The sequence below is a fragment of the Salvia hispanica genome, chromosome 4 (genome assembly GCF_023119035.1).
Source record: "Salvia hispanica cultivar TCC Black 2014 chromosome 4, UniMelb_Shisp_WGS_1.0, whole genome shotgun sequence".
Lineage (NCBI taxonomy): Eukaryota > Viridiplantae > Streptophyta > Magnoliopsida > Lamiales > Lamiaceae > Salvia > Salvia hispanica.
Window position 1 is genome coordinate 35,126,008 of NC_062968.1, and position 20,589 is coordinate 35,146,596.

The 20,589-nt window shown below is 34.6% G+C and overlaps 4 protein-coding genes across 5 annotated transcripts; 3 read left to right on the forward strand and 1 right to left on the reverse strand.

The window, feature by feature from the left end:
• Positions 1-5,819: 5,819 nt before the first annotated feature.
• LOC125220968 (extensin-2-like) lies at positions 5,820-9,457 on the reverse strand. Its single transcript, XM_048123094.1, has 2 exons — positions 9,368-9,457; positions 5,820-7,319 (listed from the first exon to the last, which is right to left on the reverse strand). The coding sequence occupies exons 1-2, from the start codon at positions 9,455-9,457 to the stop codon at positions 5,820-5,822; spliced, it is 1,590 nt and encodes a 529-aa protein (XP_047979051.1).
• A 199-nt stretch (positions 9,458-9,656) lies between these two features.
• Positions 9,657-11,805, forward strand: LOC125222625. 2 transcript variants are annotated; one of them, XM_048125341.1, is made up of 4 exons: positions 9,657-9,927; positions 10,001-10,238; positions 10,352-10,507; positions 11,082-11,805. In XM_048125341.1, exons 1-4 carry the CDS (start codon positions 9,727-9,729, stop codon positions 11,756-11,758), a joined length of 1,272 nt encoding a protein of 423 aa, XP_047981298.1. In that variant the 5' UTR covers positions 9,657-9,726; the 3' UTR covers positions 11,759-11,805. The 2 variants fall into 2 exon arrangements, with proteins under 2 accessions (XP_047981298.1, XP_047981299.1); XM_048125342.1 differs by having other exon boundaries at positions 9,748-9,927; positions 10,006-10,238.
• A 1,990-nt stretch (positions 11,806-13,795) lies between these two features.
• LOC125222626 (mevalonate kinase-like) lies at positions 13,796-16,547 on the forward strand. The gene is made up of 5 exons (XM_048125344.1): positions 13,796-14,038; positions 14,556-14,799; positions 14,892-15,145; positions 15,641-16,054; positions 16,201-16,547. Exons 1-5 carry the CDS (start codon positions 13,906-13,908, stop codon positions 16,320-16,322), a joined length of 1,167 nt encoding a protein of 388 aa, XP_047981301.1. The 5' UTR covers positions 13,796-13,905; the 3' UTR covers positions 16,323-16,547.
• Positions 16,548-18,759: 2,212 nt separating this feature from the next.
• On the forward strand, positions 18,760-20,474 carry LOC125218180 (putative F-box protein PP2-B12). The gene is made up of 3 exons (XM_048119803.1): positions 18,760-19,124; positions 19,632-19,750; positions 19,841-20,474. Exons 1-3 carry the CDS (start codon positions 18,834-18,836, stop codon positions 20,334-20,336), a joined length of 906 nt encoding a protein of 301 aa, XP_047975760.1. The 5' UTR covers positions 18,760-18,833; the 3' UTR covers positions 20,337-20,474.
• Positions 20,475-20,589: the final 115 nt, after the last annotated feature.

Genomic DNA, 20,589 nt, shown 5'->3' on the forward strand with positions numbered 1-20,589 from the left:
ATTGGTTTTATAATAAAATGTGAGTGAAATGAGTTAGTGAAAATGTGGAATGTAAGGTACACATGGTACAAGTGAAATGAAACATTTATTAATTGATGGACGAAAAAGGAAAAATGAAATATTTAATGGCAGATGAATGGAGTATAAAAATTAGATATCCCAAATCTCAACGGTGAAATAAACTAAAAAAGGAAATATGGATATTTTGAGTTTGACGGAGTAATACATAATTAGCTTCTTTTTCTTCTGTCAATAAAAGGAATGTAACGTATATCAGATTTTCTCAATCAAGACTGAAAGCATTAATTAGGGGAGGGCATCTTTGTTTTTTTTTTGTAGTGATTTAGAGACATAATGTCTCCATGCCATAATGCCCCTATGTCACTTTGCCATACATTTATTTAAATGTTGACTAATATACCCTTATAGTTATTTTGGAAAGATATATCTTAGTTATGATTGTTAAATTAAAGCATGATTATTATGCACATATTTATTGCATTCATGATTTTAATTAAAGTACTTAAAGACTTAATTAGAGTATTTGTAGTAATAATTAGAATATTTTTGTACATAGTACTATTTAATTTTATGAATTAATACTTATGTGATTTGAAAAATATAAAATTAAAAATGATTGTTCTTATAAATAAAATTTACTAGTTTATTAAGAAGATTTATAAATCTTGTGAATAAAAGTTATTAATATTATTTTAACTAATAAAAGTTTTATTAATAAAATTTATTATCTTAATAAATAAAATATATTGTTATTTATAAGAAAAGTTATTATTTTTTAAAGGATCGATAATGGTTTTGTATTAAACATGTGATGACTCAAACCATTTAATCTTTTGGATAGATCGGGAGCTTGTTACTTACTTAACCGGACATCATCATCGAACCAGGAGTAATATTTTTGGGGATAAAATTTACATTTATTATGAAAAAAGGTCATAGTATTTAATATATAAAATTTATTACTCTAATATAGTTCAGTTGCAGCCAAGAGCTATTTTTTTTGGATAAAGTTATTTAATTTTGCTATTTTACAAGAGTTATTATAATTTTGAAAAATATCCATTTTAATTAATATTATTAATAAAATCGTTATTGTAACAAATAAAAGTTTATAGTTCTAGTAAAATAAAATTATTGCTCCAATAAATAAAAGTTATTATTCTTATGAGTAAAATTTATTATACTAGTGAATAAAAGTTAAGGTTTTTGCGAATAAATGTTACTCCTAAATAAAAGTTATTATTTTGTAAATAATGGTTATTATTCTTATGTATAAATAATTTTGATCTAATGAATAAAAAGTTAGTACAATATTAATTTTGTGAATAAAAGATGTCAATGAAAGTTACATTTTTGCTAAAAACGTTCTTTTATTGTGAATAAAGTTGGTGTTTTAATAAAAAAAGGTTATTCGTTCAAACTAATAAAAATAATACAATTCTTGTAAAATAAATTTTATGTGAATAAAAATTACTACTATTTTTTTGAATAAAGATTATTAGTTTCATGTATAAAATTTTATTGTAATAAAAAAATTCATTGATCTTGAGCATAAAAAATATTTTTCTTGCTAAAATGTTATTTTTGTAATTTAAAATTACTGTTATTCAGAATAAACTATTTTGAATAAAATAATTATTTTTAAATATAAAAATTACAAATGTATATAAATAAAAGTTTAATTTCTTATAGTAGATAATAATTTTTATCATAACACATAAAAGTTATTGTTTTTATAAATAAATTAAATTTGTATGAATAGCTCAATATAAATTTGAATTACCCTGATTTATCAAGTAATAAGAAATTAAAAATGTTTATGGTATATAAAACTTGACAGAAGAATCAAATTTTTTCGTAAATGGTACATATAGTGTAAAACTAGAGAAAACTAAGAACTGTATTTTTTTATTAAATTATTAATTTATTTAAACTAAAATTTATGAAGATTAGTTTGATCACCATTATTTGTTTTCTAAATGATGGTAGTACATCATTAAATTATTCGTGAACTACATATACAATAAATATATAAATACAATGATATTATAATATTTTATTTAAATATATATATATATCCATAAATAAATGCAGTATAATCAAAAACAAAATTAAAAATGTCAATCATAAATAATGTGGATCTCATGAAAGCAAATTACTCACATACATAACTCCAAAATTTAAGCTATATCCTTAAATAGATCTAATTAATATGCACAATTAATGTAAAGGGTAATATAGTAAACATACAAAACATAAATTTAAATAAAAATATAAAATAATCTAAAATGACTATTTTAACCTCATTATAGCATTATGGCTTGGAGACATTATGTCTCTAAAACATTTTCTTTTTTTTTTTTACATAATTTGTAGATATTAGTTGACTTTTTGTAAATATTCCTCTCGAATGATTTTATGCACAGTCTCATAAACCCACTAGACTCATTTCAGGTAACTATAGAAAAATAAATTTTCACATTAATTGTCTACTTTTGACATTCTTATTTATCGGTCATTAATTTTTGTTTCCACTTTTTACCATAAATATGAGTATGCTCAATATTTCACTAATTTATTACACTCACATTTTTATAAAAGTAATACATAGTGAGATCAGTATAAAATCTTGAAATAAAGTGCACAATTATTGAGGAACATAAGGAGTATAAAATCTTGAAAACGAACAAAACAAAAAGAAACCGATCCCTGCCCACCAATCTTGTTCACCTCACAAAGATGTAAAACAATTTACAGAGTCACGCGTTCTAATGATAAGTTACAAACAATTTTCATCAAATTTTACTCTTGTTACTTGAAAAGGCTCTTGCAGATATGTGGTAAAAATGTGATTAGTTTATAATGATAATTATAATTTTGCAACATCAGGATCCGACTAATTAGTTTGTAGATTATAAGTCTTAATTTGTCAATATCCAATACATTGAGGGAAGACGTTGGAATAAAAAAATCCATTAATATGTGAAGTACATGAAAAACATAAGTTACAATTAAGATCAAAGAGAAAGATTGCCAAGCATCGATCATCCGACTCTTTTTGTCTGCAACTCCTAGATAGGATGCTGAGCATTATGGATAATAGAAGAGAGGTGAGACCTTTATCTTTAACAATATTAATGATGAAGCAAACAAAAAAGAACAAGGTTTGTTTGAATGGAATAATGACGGTGGTTTTAGTAAATAAGTAAATAATATAAAGGAGGTGAAGAGATATGATAACAAATTGGATGATGGTGGATGGGGAGATGGGGTGATGTATGGTGGGAGTGGGGTGATTAGTTGTAACGACCCGCCAATCTAGGGTATAATAAATGCGGCGATCGTTAACTAGGTGGACTTAAATGCATCAAAGATTATAGGCTAGGGTTCCATTTGAAAAGGGATTTAACCAAAGCATTTAATGAACAATTAAGTAGGAGAGAAATAATGCCTTAGCAATGAAATCCAACAAAAGGCTATCACCAAATATGCTCAAAAATAGCAAGAGTTCCAAAGTAATCTCATTTGTTTTGTATCTAACATAATCCCACGAAATAAAAGAGTTTAACCCAACCAAAAGATCACAAGTTTCATAATATAGCGGAAGCGATCAAGAGAGAAGTGAGGCTATGTATGGAGACACAACGACACTTAGAGTTCCAACAGATCATCTTATTATTTCCTACTCAACACCGCCGCCCGCTCATCACCGCCTAACCTGCACATAGGGAAAACACATGCAGGGCTGAGTACTATAATCATACTCAGTGGGCTCATTGCCGAAAACAGTTTTATCAACAATAGTAATTATCATGCCATTTTCAAGTGTCCATCGGGTTTTAACTTTAGAAAGACCCGAGGCACCAAAATATATTCTTTATCAAATATCACGGTCGCGCAACCATTTTTCACATCGACGTTTACCATATCCTCATTCTACATAACAAGGAATGCGGCCGCAATCCAGGTCACTAGACCGGCCAACCCGTACGCTGACACTCGGTCTAACATTGGTGTACACTAACCCAAGTAGAGTTTGCGGCTCTACAAGGATCCGAATTCGATTAAATCAATAGTGGCATAGCCACGAGGGATAGGCACGACAAAACAAATCAAGGCATGATAACACATATCTCATTCTCATCAATATCAGTTTAGGACAATGTCCTTATTTTAAAAGAAAGCCCACCTCGTCGGCTTAGCTCGAGAGTATTCTCTTCTCCTCGTTTATCACGCTGAGAGCGCGAAGAATCACCTTTAAATTAGGCGTATCATAAATCAGTTTCAAACATTGATCTCAAATCATGCATGTCTCCCATATTTCCCTTTTTCCCAACGATTATTTTCAAAATCATCAATCAAAATCAAAGTATGATTATCATATCGTTTTTATTCAAATAACAACTCCAAATTCACCATTAAATCGTGTCACGCATGAGTGCTCCACACACACAACACACGCACACTAACACTCCACATGTGCACGCCTCCCGAGGCGTGCACGCACACGCATACACGGCCACACACACACACACACATCCATGCATCCCAAAATTCATCAATTTAATTCCCCTTCACTCAATCTGAATGCATGTGGACTCAAGAACACCGATTAATCGGTAGAAGAAGAGGAGATCAAAATTAAAGTACCTTTTTCCAAAAGAACGAACGGTAAAAACAAATTATGGCCTTGATTCTTCAATAAAATCTTGAACTTGAACTTGGATTCTTCTCAATTGATGAAGAATTCTTGAAGAAAAGTAGAAGAAATCATGGAGAGAGTGGGAAGAGAGATTTTCGAAATTATGGGGGAGTGGGGCGCCGGTTTTGTGAATGCTAGGGTTTAGTATCTCTCATGTATTTATAGAGTGCCAAAATAATATCCAATAATTAAATAAATCAAGATTTGGAAGATTTGTTGGTTGGATGTTGGCGTGAAGTAGAGAGAAATAAGGGGGATTCGAAAATTATAGGCTATTTAATTAGCCTATAATTAAATTCAAATATTTCACGGAGTAGAATAATATATCACGGAGCAAAATAAATAATTAAATCCTCTTCAAATAATAGTAGTAGGCGATTTTTATGCCTATCTCACAAGGGATTTAATTTCAAATCCTAATTTAATTAGGATATGGCAAGATCTTCTTATATTTGGCAAGATATGGTAAGATATTCTAGCATATTTATATTTATTCATGGAATAGAATAAATAAGAGATCAAATAAATAAATAATCCCTTCTTCCAAAATATATGAGATTTTTGAAAAATCTCATGGATATCAAAGGTGGTGTTTTCGAAAATTCCATGATGGAATTAACGTATAATTGGATTTTGGATTTAATTTGGATAATCATCCCAAACAAATAATTAAATCCAAGAAAAAATAGGATTTCTTCTCCAAATAAAAATAGGAGAGACCGAAAATTCCACATGCTTAAATAATGCTCCTATTTAATTCTCACTCATCCCTTAGGAAAATAATTCACCACAATTATATTTCTCCGCATCAAATATTCACCAATCAATCATTTCTTCATTTTCTCTTCATTTTCTCAACGCATTGACCTTTCAACGGCCACGTCACATTTTCCACATCTTTGACTATTCAATAGCCACGTCATATTTTCCACAAGTTGACTATTCAACTCAACCTCAATTCTCATACGCAATTAGGTCACAAAGACACTATGCAATTAATTGCTCATCAAATAATCCACATATCATAGCATTTAAGGCATTTAATGCAAAAATTTTATAACCCGAAAATTAGGGTTTGAAAAAGTGGGGCGTTACATTAGTACTTGTATGGTGGAGGTGGTGGAGATTTGTAAAGGTAAGATGGGGGTGGAGGTGATTTGTAAAGGTAGGGCGGTGGTGGTGGGGATTTGTAAACATATGGAGGAGGTGGTGGTGATTTGTACATGTAGGGTGGTGGTGGAGGTGATTCGTACTTGTATGGGGGAGGTGGTGGAGATTCGTACTTGTAAGGGGGAGGTGGTGGAGACTCATATTTGTATGGTGGAGGTGGAGGTGGAGGTGATTCGTATTTGTACGGTGGTGGTGGTGGAGATTTGTAAACATAAGGAGGAGGTGGTGGTGATTCGTATTTGTAGGGTGGTGGTGGAGGCGACTTGTAAAGATAAGGAGGAGGCGGTGGCGACTCATATTTGTATGGTGGAGGTGGAGGCGATTCATATTTGTAAGGGGGTGGTGGTGGAGATTTGTATAGATATGCAGGAGGTGGTGGTGACTCATACTTGTAAGGTGGTGGTGGGGGAGACTTGTATACATAAGGTGGAGGCGGCGGTGACTCATACTTGTATGGTGGTGGTGGTGGTGATTCATGCTTATAAGGTGGTGGTGGTGGAGACTTGTAAACATATGGAGGTGGTGGAGGTGACTCGTACTTATATGGTGGTGGTGGAGGTGACTCGTACTTATAGGGTGGAGGTGGAGGCGATTCATATTTGTAGGGCGGTGGTGGTGGAGACTTGTAAACATATGGAGGTGGTGGTGGAGATTCGTATTTGTATGGTGGTAGTGGAGGTGACTCGTACTTGTATGGTGGTGGTGGTGGTGGTGGTGGTGGTGGGGACTCGTACTTGTATGGTGGAGGTGGAGGTGATTCATACTTGTAGGCAGGTGGTGGTGGAGACTTGTAAACATATGGAGGTGGTGTTGGAGATTCGTATTTGTATGGCGGTGGTGGAGGTGACTCGTACTTGTAAGGAGGTGGTGGTGGTGATTTGTATTTGTAGGGTGGTGGTGGAGGTGATTCGTACTTGTAAGGAGGTGGTGGTGGTGACTTGTATTTGTAGGGAGGCGGTGGAGGTGATTCGTACTTGTAAGGCGGTGGTGGGGGAGATTTGTACACATAAGGAGGTGATGGTGACTTATATTTGTAAGGTGGTGGTGGAGGTGATTCATACTTGTAAGGTGGCGGTGGTGGAGATTCATATTTGTATGGCGGTGGTGGAGGTGACTTGTACTTGTAAGGTGGTGGTGGTGGAGACTCATATTTGTATGGCGGAGGTGGGGGTGATTCATACTTGTAAGATGGCGGTGGTGGTGATTTGTACTTGTAGAGTGGTGGTGGAGGTGATTCGTGCTTGTAAGGTGGTGGCGAGGGAGACTTGTACACATAGGGAGGAGGTGGTGGTGACTTATATTTGTAGGGTGGTGGTGGAGGTGATTTATACTTATAAGGTGGTGGCGGTGGTGATTTATATTTGTATGGCGGCGGAGGAGATGACTTGTACGTGTAAGGTGGTGGTGGTGGTGGTGGAGACTCATACTTGTAAGGAGGTGGTGGTGGGTTCCATGAAGCTCCTCATGGGTGCTAATCAGTGGCGGAGCCAGGATTTTAATCATGGGGGGCCCAAATTACTGTTAAATTTTATTAATTTGTTTCGATGTCAAGTTGTTTCAGTATCTACAATATGAAATTAACTCGAACATAAGTAATAGAGAGATGTACGCGAGAGACGGATAATGAGATCGATAACTAGAGGATGGTAATAAAAATAAAGATACATTGACAACGTCAACATTGATATAATTAAAAATAAATAGCATATCATTAAAATTGATTTTAAATAATATTATTATGCTATGACATAGTATTTACATATGTTCTAAAATTATGAAAATTATTCTTAATAGTTACAAAATAAAATTATTTATACAAGATTACTAGCTATAAGATTATAAATTACTAGAGAAAATAAACAAAACTATTAGCATTAGAATATCTAATAGAACATAAACATATTCAAGTCTCAAGAGAAAATTTAACATCATATTTATAGACAGTGATAAAAAAAATGACAAATTTTAATCATGGGGGGCCCAAATTACTGTTAAATTTTATTAATTTGTTTCGATGTCAAGTTGTTTCAGTATCTACAATATGAAATTAACTCGAACATAAGTAATAGAGAGATGTACGCGAGAGACGGATAATGAGATCGATAACTAGAGGATGGTAATAAAAATAAAGATACATTGACAACGTCAACATCGATATAATTAAAAATAAATAGCATATCATTAAAATTGATTTTAAATAATATTATTATGCTATGACATAGTATTTACATATGTTCTAAAATTATGAAAATTATTCTTAATAGTTACAAAATAAAATTATTTATACAAGATTACTAGCTATAAGATTATAAATTACTAGAGAAAATAAACAAAACTATTAGCATTAGAATATCTAATAGAACATAAACATATTCAAGTCTCAAGAGAAAATTTAACATCATATTTATGGACAGTGATAAAAAAAATGACAAATTTTGCAAAATCAGGATTCAAACTTGAGTTCACTCAGCTACATGTGCATCATCCTTACCAATTGCACCACTATAAACTTTGTTAATTTTTTTGTACATATATAATATATAGGTAAAGTTGGAAAGGTTGAGGGGCCCAGAGGCCCCCCTGGCCCCACCCTAGCTCCGCCCCTGGTGCTAATGAAAGACTGTAGTTGTGAAAATGGAGATTTTTTTTTTTCTGATTTTTCTTAGTGCAACTTATAGCATTATATAGCCATTACTATTTTATTGAACGAGAGTACAATTTGCTTTCAAATTGAAATTATGTTATTAAAAGTTGGTGGATGTCTATGGTATTGCAGGCAAGAACTAGTCATTTAATAAAAAACAACTAATATACCTCATCTTTCAACGCTAGAAATAGTTTTCAAATAGCTATATATAATTTGTTTTTGTTGATGTCAATGGACATTTTATTCTCTGATTTATTATTATAATCTTGATATTAAAACAAATTGAAATGACATTTAAACAGAGCACAAAATTAGTATACATCGTGGGGGAAGTTGATATTTAGTGGCTCGCATGATAATTAAACTACTCCTTCCGTCCCACAGAGGATGCCACAGTTGTGGGACAGCACGAGATTTTAGGAGATTTTATTTTGTGTGTTAAATGGAGAGAGAAAATATTGTTTTTATATTCACGTGAGAGGGAACCTTTTTCAAAAATAAAAATGTGACATCTTTTATGAGACAACCTAAAAAGAAAAGTGTTACATCTTTTGTGGAACGGATGAATTACATTTTATTAGTAGGTGATGAAAAAGTCTACTATTCATACAAATGGTTTTTGAATAGTTTACAAGCCTTGAATTCTCATTACGATGGAGTAATACATTTCTCATATATCTAATTATGAATTGTCTATAGTTTTATAAATTAGTTATGAAATAACAACGACTAATTATAAATTAATAATTAAAACTTTCTCATAATTGTCGGGGCAGTTGGGTGCTAGATTTCGGACAGGTGAGTTTGAGGCGTGTAGTTGTTCTTACCTGTTGCATAAGGTTTGCTCGTTCGTTCGGGTTGGGATCCTCTGCTGTGCAAAATGCCACAACAGAGGATGTTGTGCACATCCACGCCATCTATTGCTAGAATGTAAAAATATAATACAAGTATGTAAAATTATTCAAAGGTGGAGATGCGCACAACATCCCTGTGCATTCCCAACCCGTTCGTTCTGACAGTTTCTCATTTTCTTTTTCTGTTTATTCTTTTTAAAAGAAAAAATAATATATTGACAAGTCAAGGACTAAAAAAAAAAGAAATCCAGATTTTAGTCAAACCCAAAAAATCTGTGGTTTTGACTGGAAAGGAGCTAGGGTTTACTGAAAACCAGTCTCCATCACGTGAAATGTTGCGTTCCAAGCTGAAATCGAGCCTCCGCCGCTTCTCAACGGCGATTAATCGCCGCCACATCGAGGACGAAGGCGACTGGGTATACTCGTCCGAGTGGTGGGTGGCCAATTCCTCTTCCAGCCGCACCGCCTTCCGACAAAACTCCCGCCATGGAAACGGTGTCGTATCTGTTATATCTCACCCTTGTTCCAAACCAGTACGCATATATACACGTCTCTATGACTACATTTTTACTTGATACAGCCCATTCACGAATAGCATTGATGCAGGACAGATTACACTGGGGAAAAACTGAAAAATGGCTCCAACAAAGGCATCGTGATATATTTCCAGGTTCGAAAAACGGCGGAAAGTTGAGAGTTTGTGGCTATGAGTGGAGAACGCTTCACTTCAATGACTTCACCCGCGAAAGCACCGTTAAAGTCTTGGTTGCGCGCAGGGAAGGAGAAGGAGATGAAGCTGCCTCCGTTTGCCTTATGCAACAGCCGCGTTGTCTGGCAGTACCGTGTAATTTTTTCATTCTCACTATGCTAGAATCCTAATACGGGGAATTGACAATGTGTATATCTTTCCCATGCTAATTGAGACTCTGTTTCACTGATTTGTGCTGTTGTTTGCAGATGTGAAGAGTATGATATCTGTTGGATTGGCTACCATGGCATCATGCAATTATGAGCTCATGAAGAATGCTATACTTGGGAAGCAAAATTTGAGTGTTCTATGTATTGGTCATGGTGGAGGAAGCATACCTCTGTTTCTGGCTAGTGAAGTCAAAGGTTTACTTAAGTCTAAAACTTTACGCTTTTTGCATCTTGTGATCCGGAAGCTTTATATTTGATCTTTCTGGCATGTCTGTTTTTAGGTGCTTCTAATCATAAGGGAACAGTTGTAGTTGGATCTTGTTCTATGCGATACAATTTCCTGCCGTATAAAATGCAATATTTAGTTATATGTATCATGGAATTCACATTAAGAATCTCCTTTTATCGTTGGCCCTTACTGTAGTCAATATGTAAGGATACTGCTCCCTCCAATTACTTCTCTGATGTTGACATTGCTAAATGAATATGACCCTGTGCAAGTCAATTGTGTACCCGTGCAAGCTTCTGAGTTGGTGGTCTTTCATAGATAATTATAGTTCTATTGTCTTTAATAGTTTTGAGGTTGGGTAGGGTAGCCTTTGAGATTGAACTGTGTTATATTTGCTATGGTTTTACATTTCTGATCGTATAAAAGATTATGTTCACTAACTTGAGAAGCACGAGCACTGTGTTCTTTGATTTGGCCAAACATTATGTTTTTTTACTCTTGCCAGCGTTGCTGTATATCTCATCTCTGGCTCCCTTTCAGGTGCTGTGGTTCACACAGTTGAGATTGATCCAGTTGTGGTCTCAGCTTCAACACAAGCAATGGGTTTTCCTGCCTCCACAGTTACGTCTCCTAATGGAAAGCGTACTCGTGAAAAGCCAGAGCCTCTGGATGAGGTTCTGTGGAAAGGCACTCATGAAAGGATGTTGTTGTTCAGTTCAGATGCAGAGAAGTTCATTCTGGAGAGCACCAATGTCTATGACATCATCTTCATCGATGCCTATGATGGGGAGGACAATTTCCCACGCAAGCTGTGGGATCCCGATTCCCCATTTCTCCAAGCTCTGGGGAGCCGGCTCCATCCGGATCATGGCACAGTTGTGGTGAACCTGCATGCTGACGTAGAGTTGGACGTCGACGCAGGAGATGTACCGAAGATCTCGTTTTTGCCAATGGGAAAGCATGTGTCTCAAGTAGGCGAGGCATACGTAGATGTGTTGTTAGAGAGTGGTAGTGGTTTTGGATACAATGTTCCAGTGCCATGGGTGTATAATACATCTCTTGTTGTTAGTAGAGGTTTGGAGAGACCTAAGGATAGTGTAGAGTGGAATATGATTTTGAACACTCTGATTAGCAAAGGTCTTGAGGTGGAGAAACTGCTTAACATGCCCTTTTCCCTTTTACAGTATGTTAAAACAGGTTTTACTCCGCTGGATTGATCATTCTTCCAAACACTTAATTCGTCACTCAAATTCTCTTTATCATATATCCTGTGATGGTGATTCTCTTCTCTCTCTAATTAACCTATGCTATATATTAGTACTTCTTGTCAACCAGTACTTAAAAAGGGACTGTAGTTGGCATTTCTCATGAAGAATGAATGAGAGATTGGTTGAAAAACAGAGAAGCTACGACCATCACAAGAACTGAGTCAAGTTGCGCTCCACTTCCAAAAGGCAGCCCTGCTGGCAGTGGTGGTGGTGTGGATGGTGTAAAAGAATGACTCCGTGCTCCCAGGTGTGACCTGCAGGTATAAAGTGGAAGACGCAGGACGGAAGGAGCATAGTCGTTCTGTTGCCTTTGCTGTCATAGCCTGAAACCAGCAGTCGAATGCTTAACCTCATGGCAGTAGAAATAGATGACTAATATTGCAAGAATGGTAAACCAAACTTACAGTTTCTGAGAATGTTTAAAAATATAATACTACAGTTTGTTAGCACATGGATCTGAGTTTTTAGCACATTTTTTGTAGCAAATTAATCGGATCTATTGTAGAGTTATGGTTCAATGGTTGTTTTTATTGGGTTTAAACAAATAGCCACATGTATCAACATTTCGAATTTAAATTTATAATCGGTAAATCTTTTAATAAGCTGAATGTCTTTTAGTCTTAAATTTAAGTATCGCCACCAGATCTCGACGGATATAATGTTTTCATGCAATATTCTCAATCAAAGTGGTTCGTGAATTTCAATTTTAATGCTTCTTTTTATTCATACAAGTTTCATGATCGGATAGAAAGTACTATCATGCGAGTTACATGACTCTGGAGGGAAAATAACATTAGAAAAAGGCCCCCAAAAATTAAACAAAATGACATATAGGCATCAAAGCCGAATTACCTTGACTAAGATCCATGTTCCGAAAGGCCATTTATATGACTTGATTTTGGTGCTCATTTAAGTTAATCAACTGCATGAGATTTATGCTCAACCAAATAATTACTATTTTATAAACATGAGATTTATAATAACTCCGAAAAATGTATGGATTTATAAATTGAGTTGATGAGTCCAATGATAGATTTAGTTATTTACAATGGTTGCCATCTAACTTCTAAAACAAGCATATGGTAGTCTGTATAGAAAATGAGAATTAAATGTGACAAAATAAAGTAAATGATAAACTTATTTATTATACTTGTTTAAAGTTTGGTGAAGCCGGCAAAGTTGTTAATGAAAGTGGACATTCACTCGTTCAACTAAAGTGTGCTATTGCGAACAAAACGGTGGTGGGAATAAATGTTGGGCTTTGAAAATTCATAAATCTGTATATATAAGTTGAATGTGGATTCACCAAACTTTCCCATTTATAATTTTATTATAATTGTTGAAATGTTTTAGTATTTTATGAGATTCCTTACAACGACCACTCAACATCGTCACATAAATTTTTTGTGCTTATATTGATAAAATACATCTAAACTTCATTAAATTAAAATATGATAATGTTATTAACACGGTTTAAATATTGGAATAAAATATTAGCCTAAGTCAAAATTAGCGCACTATTTATAATTAAACCTTGTTTTTAAAATACCCAGTAGACTATTTTCGTGTGATTCAACTTCTTCAAGTGTAGTACTACAAATTTAGAGCTCTCACTTTATTTATTAGGTCAAACTGAACCAGCCATAAGTGAATTGAAATTACGAAGTTTTAATTAAATACATTAAAACATTGCCTAAAGATGATTGATTTGCTAAAATCAAGTCGTATTAAGACGTTTAATGAATACGTAGAACCTATATCCGATGTTCAAATATCTAATTGAACCAATTATATTATATTCATATATTGAGTTGGCAAAGTCAAATCAAAATTGAACCAATTATATTATATTCATATATAAACTTATCCTAATGAATTGAAAATATTTAGAAAAATGAGTTTTTGGCCCACAAGAGAGCGTGTGAACACGCGCAATTGGTGCGAATAAGAAAGTGAGAGGTACTCTGAGTCTCATTCAAAGTTGACACCCTACGGTTTTGGTATTCTCCGCCATTGGCAGCCCGCCAATCACACACACAAAAACCAACATACAAATTGCAATCCCTAGATTGGTGAGCTGATTGAGACGGAACAGTATGGAGGTTAGAGCAAGAGCGCCTGGGAAAATCATACTCGCCGGCGAGCACGCCGTCGTTCACGGATCCACCGCCATTGCCGCCGCAATCGATCTCTACACTTATGTATCTCTCCGCTTTCCCACTCCTGAGGGTACTATACTAGTTATCCCCTTTCTCTTCTTGATGAGAAATGTTCGTTTTGTTGTTGACTTTCCTTCGTTTTGGTTTTATTATTTGTATTGTGTTTGTTGGTTGGGGGTTTAAGCGGCCGTAATCGGGAAATTAACTCATCGCATAGTTGCTATACATAATCTATTTCACAATCTGCGTTAAGTTTGTTTGGAGCTTCCTAATTTATTTATGATTCAAGTTCTTATTCCTGATTCTGTTCTACCAAGTACCAACGCGAAGCATAATTACTCAGTTGATGACCTGTCGACGTATTTCTGAAAGATTTGACTTCAGTGTGTTCCTTATGAAAATATTAATTCATGAGAAAGTAAACTATAGATACAGCCGAGTGTATCACTATCAAGGAATCCAAGACTCGATATAGAATATTAGCAGCTCACCTGTTTTTCTTTCTTGATGATGCCATCTTGTATAATACTATAGTACTATAATTATATGTTTTCCCTCTCTCACTGTTCAAATGCTTCTTCTTCTAGATAACAACGATGCACTACAAGTCCAGTTCAAGGATGTGGACTTGGAATTTTCTTGGCCAGTTGGAAAACTTAAGGAAGTTCTGCCTGAACTCGGCAGCAAGTCTGTTTCCACACCTTCATCATGTTCATTAGAGACCACAAAAGCAATTGCTTCATTAGTTGATGAACTAAATTTAGCAGAATCTAAGCTTGGACTAGCTTCAGGAATTTCAGCTTTCCTTTGGCTATATACATCAATCCATGGGTGTGCAAATAAGCTCTATACATGTTTCTAATACTTATTATAAGCATGAATTTGCTGCATCTAATATAGTTGCATTTTGTTTACTTTATCAGTGATAAGCCAGCTAAAGTTGTTGTGAATTCTGAGCTACCGTTAGGCTCTGGCTTGGGTTCGTCTGCTGCTCTCTGTGTTGCGCTGTCTGCTGCCCTCCTTTCACTGTCTGATTCTTTGAAACTTGATTTTAGCCATCAAGGTTGGCAAACATTTGGGGACAGTGAACTAGATCTGGTAAACAAATGGGCATTTGAAGGTGAAAAGATTATCCATGGGAGGCCTTCTGGGATAGACAATACAGTTAGCACCTTCGGTATGTAAACATTCTCCTTTGATATCCTCAATCTTTATAACTTTTTCAGCATTAAGATGAAAAATAAAGTTGAGGAACCACTATACGATATATCATTGGTATCTAAGAAGCAATTGATTGACTGTTGTCTTAGGTACAGAGCATGCTGAGTGACTAAGTATTCAGTCAGATTGTTTGAAATGGTTATTGTGATAATAAATAGCCAAACCACTACATGAATTATATAGGGATGGAGTACGTGATAGTAGTATTTTAAATATTTGAACTTCAAAAGGATTGAAAACTGTCATGTATAGAAGTCAAATATATGGAGGAATTTGTATGCTACATGTTTTCATGGCTAGCAAAGACAATATGATTGTATGTGAGATATGCTTCCTTACTTGGTAAACATCTAAACAAGGTAAATTTTACTAAACTAAAATTTTAATAATACTATTTCTGCAAAAAAAATTATTAGACTATTTCAGCTAGCTAAGAAATACTATATTACAGGGAACATGATAAAATTTAGGTCTGGCGAACTCACACGTATTAAGACGAATATGCCTTTGAAGATGCTCGTTACTAACACGAAAGTTGGAAGAAATACAAGAGCATTGGTTTCTGGTGTGTCAGAAAGGGCAGTGAGACATGGTAGTGCAATGAGTTCTGTATTTAAAGCTGTTGACTCGATAAGCAATGAGGTGGCTGCCATCATCCAGTCACCAGTTTCTGATGATCTTGCTATAACTGAGAAAGAGGAAAAACTAGGGGAACTGATGGAGATGAACCAGGGATTACTCCAGTGCATGGGGGTCAGCCATGCTACCATTGAGACTGTGATCAAAACTACGTTAAAATACAAGCTAGCCACTAAACTAACAGGAGCTGGTGGAGGAGGCTGTGTCATCACACTACTACCTGCACGTATCCTTTTTGTCTGTGCTATTTTTTCGTTTTCTGATCAGTTTTTGTGCTCACAATCATTATGTTCTATACCATCAAGACCTTTGTCCAATTTTGTTTGACATATTGGATGTGATAAAGATGATTTCCTTGACTAGATGACCTAGTATTAGCAGGAACGGTAGTTGATAAAGTAATTGCAGAGCTAGAAGAATGTGGGTTCCAATGTTTGATAGCTGGAATCGGTGGAAGAGGCATGGAGATTAGCTTTAGTGGTTTCTCCTCTTAACATAGACCAGAAGCAACCCCCAAATGTAAGATCTATCCCTTATTCTTCAAATCATGATTTGCAGATCTAGTCATTCTGTCCGCTCGTTTCTGTGTCCGTGCGTGTAGTTTTTTCATCCTAATCACTTTTTCTTGTATGAGCTATTACATTGTTGTTGCAATCTATATTTTGCATCTGTACTGTACGACTCAAAAAAATTGAAGTAAAGAAAACTTTGTACTTTTATCTGTTTGAATTCTTATGTGTGAGCACTCTATATTATTGGTGATTAATAATGGTTTCTCATTTATCCTGTGATTATGGTGATATTCATCATCAACCAATCATATGGGATTTGACGTGTATCGCAAGATTTCGATGTTTGCAAAGCGAAAGGTTTGTGTATTAACCTTTTCTTCCCAATCACAACAGTTTCAGCTTTTCCACTGCCCTTTTTGCTTAAACTGACACTTCCTTTACATTGTTTTATGGTCTGAGAGTATCTTATGACCCCCTTTTTTAGCAGATTTGTAAAAAGCCAGCCTTTAAAAAGAAATTAACTATACCTCAGAAAATATTCCTTAACTGCTAAGCTTTCATCTGTATAACTTAGTTCCCAAGAATACACCACTCTAATATCTCTATCTGTTATAACACATAATATCATAAAATTAAGCTGCTACTACTGCTACAATTCAACTCCCAATTTAGAGATCAACAATTCATAAAATGAATTAACTACTACTACTATGTTTTTCTGCGTTTTGTTCGATTCACAATCTAGTAACTCACTTATGAAAGTTCTTACATTATTAGATACATTTTCTATGCATTAACTAATTATCGGTGTGATAACGACGCCTTAAAAAGCACATGATTAATTATATTTGTGATTAATATGAGCTTAAACTAAAAAACATACCATTACAAAATTGTGGAAAGAAGACAAAGAAATAGGGGGCCCTTTTGTAATTAGGTTATTATTTTGTCGTTTCCATTCGTTGTCATTGTCAATAAGTTTGTAGGATTCAAATTTAATTTTCTGAAGTTGGAAACCTCATTAGTCTAAGCACACACAAGTGTAAGTGTTTAGGGAGTGTTGGGGAACAAGATTGCTTATCATGTTTCTTCTTTTTACCACTTTTACACTGTATTCTGACTAAGATTTCTATAAATTATTACAAAGAGCAAATAAAGCAAAGCCCATTTGTTAAAAGTATAGCCTAAAATCCTCATTTGCTAAAGAAAAATCTGCACACTCTTCCTTACCTCAAATCAAATGAACAATATCAAAGCCTTGATAATATTTACTCGTTATATTCCTCTCGTGTATCTTTTATCAAATAGTCAAATTTGTAAAAATTCTCCAATACTTTTCTTTGAAATTGTGAAGCTAATAACACGATGTTGCAACGGAGAAATTTTTGGAAAGCAAAATTAGAATCTAAACCGAAAAAAGTAGGAGCTTTTCGTTGATTCTGTATAGCCTTCTCTCTTTTTCTCTCTGTGTTATGATTTTTTAAATTGGAGTCTATTTCTATTCTGGTTCTGTTTTAGCATGAAATGGTTTTATAATTTTATTGCCTAAATGCATTAAAGTTGCAGCCTTCATCGTTAAGTTATGAATGATAAATCAATGTAGGAGTGTTCCAAATCAAAATTATTATCAATTATAATAAATAGATAATCTTATTTTCGTTATTTCCATGGAAAATTGGAAATTTTGGTTATTATCTTACGAATTTTCAGTTTTATGAAAAATTATAATTGACTCAAAAGTTCGTCATTTTTAACGACAGTTAATCCGTAAAAATATGTACACACATTAATTTATAAAAAAAAAAAAGGAAAGAATAAGCGCACATCGAAGAAACCAAAATAGAAAATTAGTGTTTATCCGTGTTCAATATAGTACATTTTAAGTCTAAAATTTACTTATAATTTTGAAAAAATTATAACCTGGATTTACTTATATTTGTTTCTACTATCATCTTTTATTCGCACCTAAATTACACAAACTTTTCCGTTTATACAACTTTTTTATCTCTTTCAATACGTCACCTGTAAATTAATTGTTTTGATGATATTTGATATAAAAATATAGTAGTAATTGATTATTATAGAATCCATCATGATAATATCTATTGAAACAAATAAAATTCTAAAAAAGATTGTACTATATCTTATTCTAGTAATTAAGTTTTGACTGATAAAAATAACAATAAATATAGCCTAATTTAAGGCAATAAATTGTCGATGACAAGTACAAAATTCAACCATAAATTATGTAAACTTAAATTTTTAAAAAAGTAATAGTATAATTTATATTTTTTGTTGATCTTTGGTCGAGTCCATAACTTTTAATTTTGATTTGTAAGATAATTGTAAAAATAGGTTGGAATAAAAAATTTATAAAAATGAAAATGATATTGCTCTAATAAAATGAGCAGCGTGGCCTCGCTGAAGTAAGTAGACGAAGATTTTTGGAACGGTTTCTACCAAATTCAGAGAGAGGGAGAGAGAGAGAGAGATATGGCGGTGGAGAGTTCGGATGACATCTACGTTCTGCCAGAAGATTGTATAGCCACCGCGCTTTCGCTCACCAGCCCTAAGGACGCTTGCCGTCTCTCGGCGGTCGCCTCCACATTCCGATCCGCCTCCGAATCCGACGCCGTTTGGGCCCGCTTCCTTCCCTCCGACTATCGAGACCTAATTTCCCGTGCTCTCGACGGTGGCGATTCACTTCTTTCTAAATTTCGTACTAAGAAAGACCTCTATCTTCACCTCTGCGATCATCCGATTGTAATTGACGATGGCCGCCAGGTATGCAATTGATCTCATTTTGGGCTGATTTTAAGTTTACGTTACTGAGTCGGTGCGACGATTACTATGATTATTTGATGACGTGATTGAATTGAATTTAGCCTCATCAGAATTTTAATAATTAGGTGAAGCGAAATTGTACTTAATAAAATAAGTCTCCAGTTGGTGCAGTGTTGGATGCTCTGTATACTTGCTTTCACTTACATGAAGAAGAAGAAGAAACGTTAGAGAAACATACAAAATGATAGTCATTTTTCTACTCAAGGACTCACACACAATTTTGTGCTTCTTATAATTCTGTTTAAAGTAAGCTCTGATTTCTTGTTTCAGACTTGCATCTGACTCCAATTTGTTGTTTTGAGTGAATCCTTTCGAGTTCCCTTGCTATTTGATTCAATCGACTGATATATACAAGCTTGTAATGTAATACTTGAAGCATGAATGGCTGTAACACTTGCATCCTTTTGTGGTCTTTGCATCTGATATGCTTTCTGTATCATTGGACAGAGTTTCCAATTGGAGAAGCTGAGTGGTAAGAAATGTTATATGTTATCTGCAAGGGACCTCTACATTGTGTGGGGAGATACTCCTCAATATTGGCGATTCATCAGTCTCCCTGAATCCAGGTAAATTATCTATAGCCTTATTATATGTAAACTCAAATTGGGTTGTTGTTGTCTTTGCTAAATGGGCGATGCTTGCCATATTCATATTAGGTTTCCAGAGGTGGCAGAGCTCCTCGATGTTTGTTGGTTTGAAATAAGGGGGAAGATAAAGATGAGCATGCTATCTGGTGGCACTAATTATGCAGCATACCTTGTGTTCACTAGCAAGTCAAGGATATATGGATTTGATCATCAATATGCGGATGGTTATGTGGGAGTCAGCGGGCGTGAAAGTGAGAAACGTAACGTTTGTTTGGATCCAGATGGAGTGCAGAGGCATAGATATCAGATTGTACCGAGACGTGTAGGGTGGTTCTACCACCGCTTAACTCAAATGCGAAACCCGGAAGCCATGCTGCCTGAGGAGGAAACGGAGTATCCAAAGCAGAGAGACGACGGGTGGATGGAGGTAGAGCTGGGAGAGTGGTTTGTAGAGGAAGGACAAGATGGAGAGCTGGAGGCAAGTGTGATGGAGGTGAAGGGAGGAAACTGGAAGAGTGGGATCATTGTTCAAGGGATTGAGATTAGACCTAAAGAGAGAAAGTAGATAGACACATTATTATTCTCATGCTGATCAATGTTCATAGTAATTGTCTGTAAGAATTTCTTGTAATGTTCGGTGTTGTTATCGTTGTATTGTCATGTTGTTCTCTTAACTTCTGATGTAAGATTGTCATGTTGTTCTCTTGACTTGTGCTATAAGGTCGACCCATGGATATCATATGATATTGTTGTGGAACAACTTCACTACTGATTTACTAAATCAACCATCAATATGCATACTATTCATGTAATTTCCT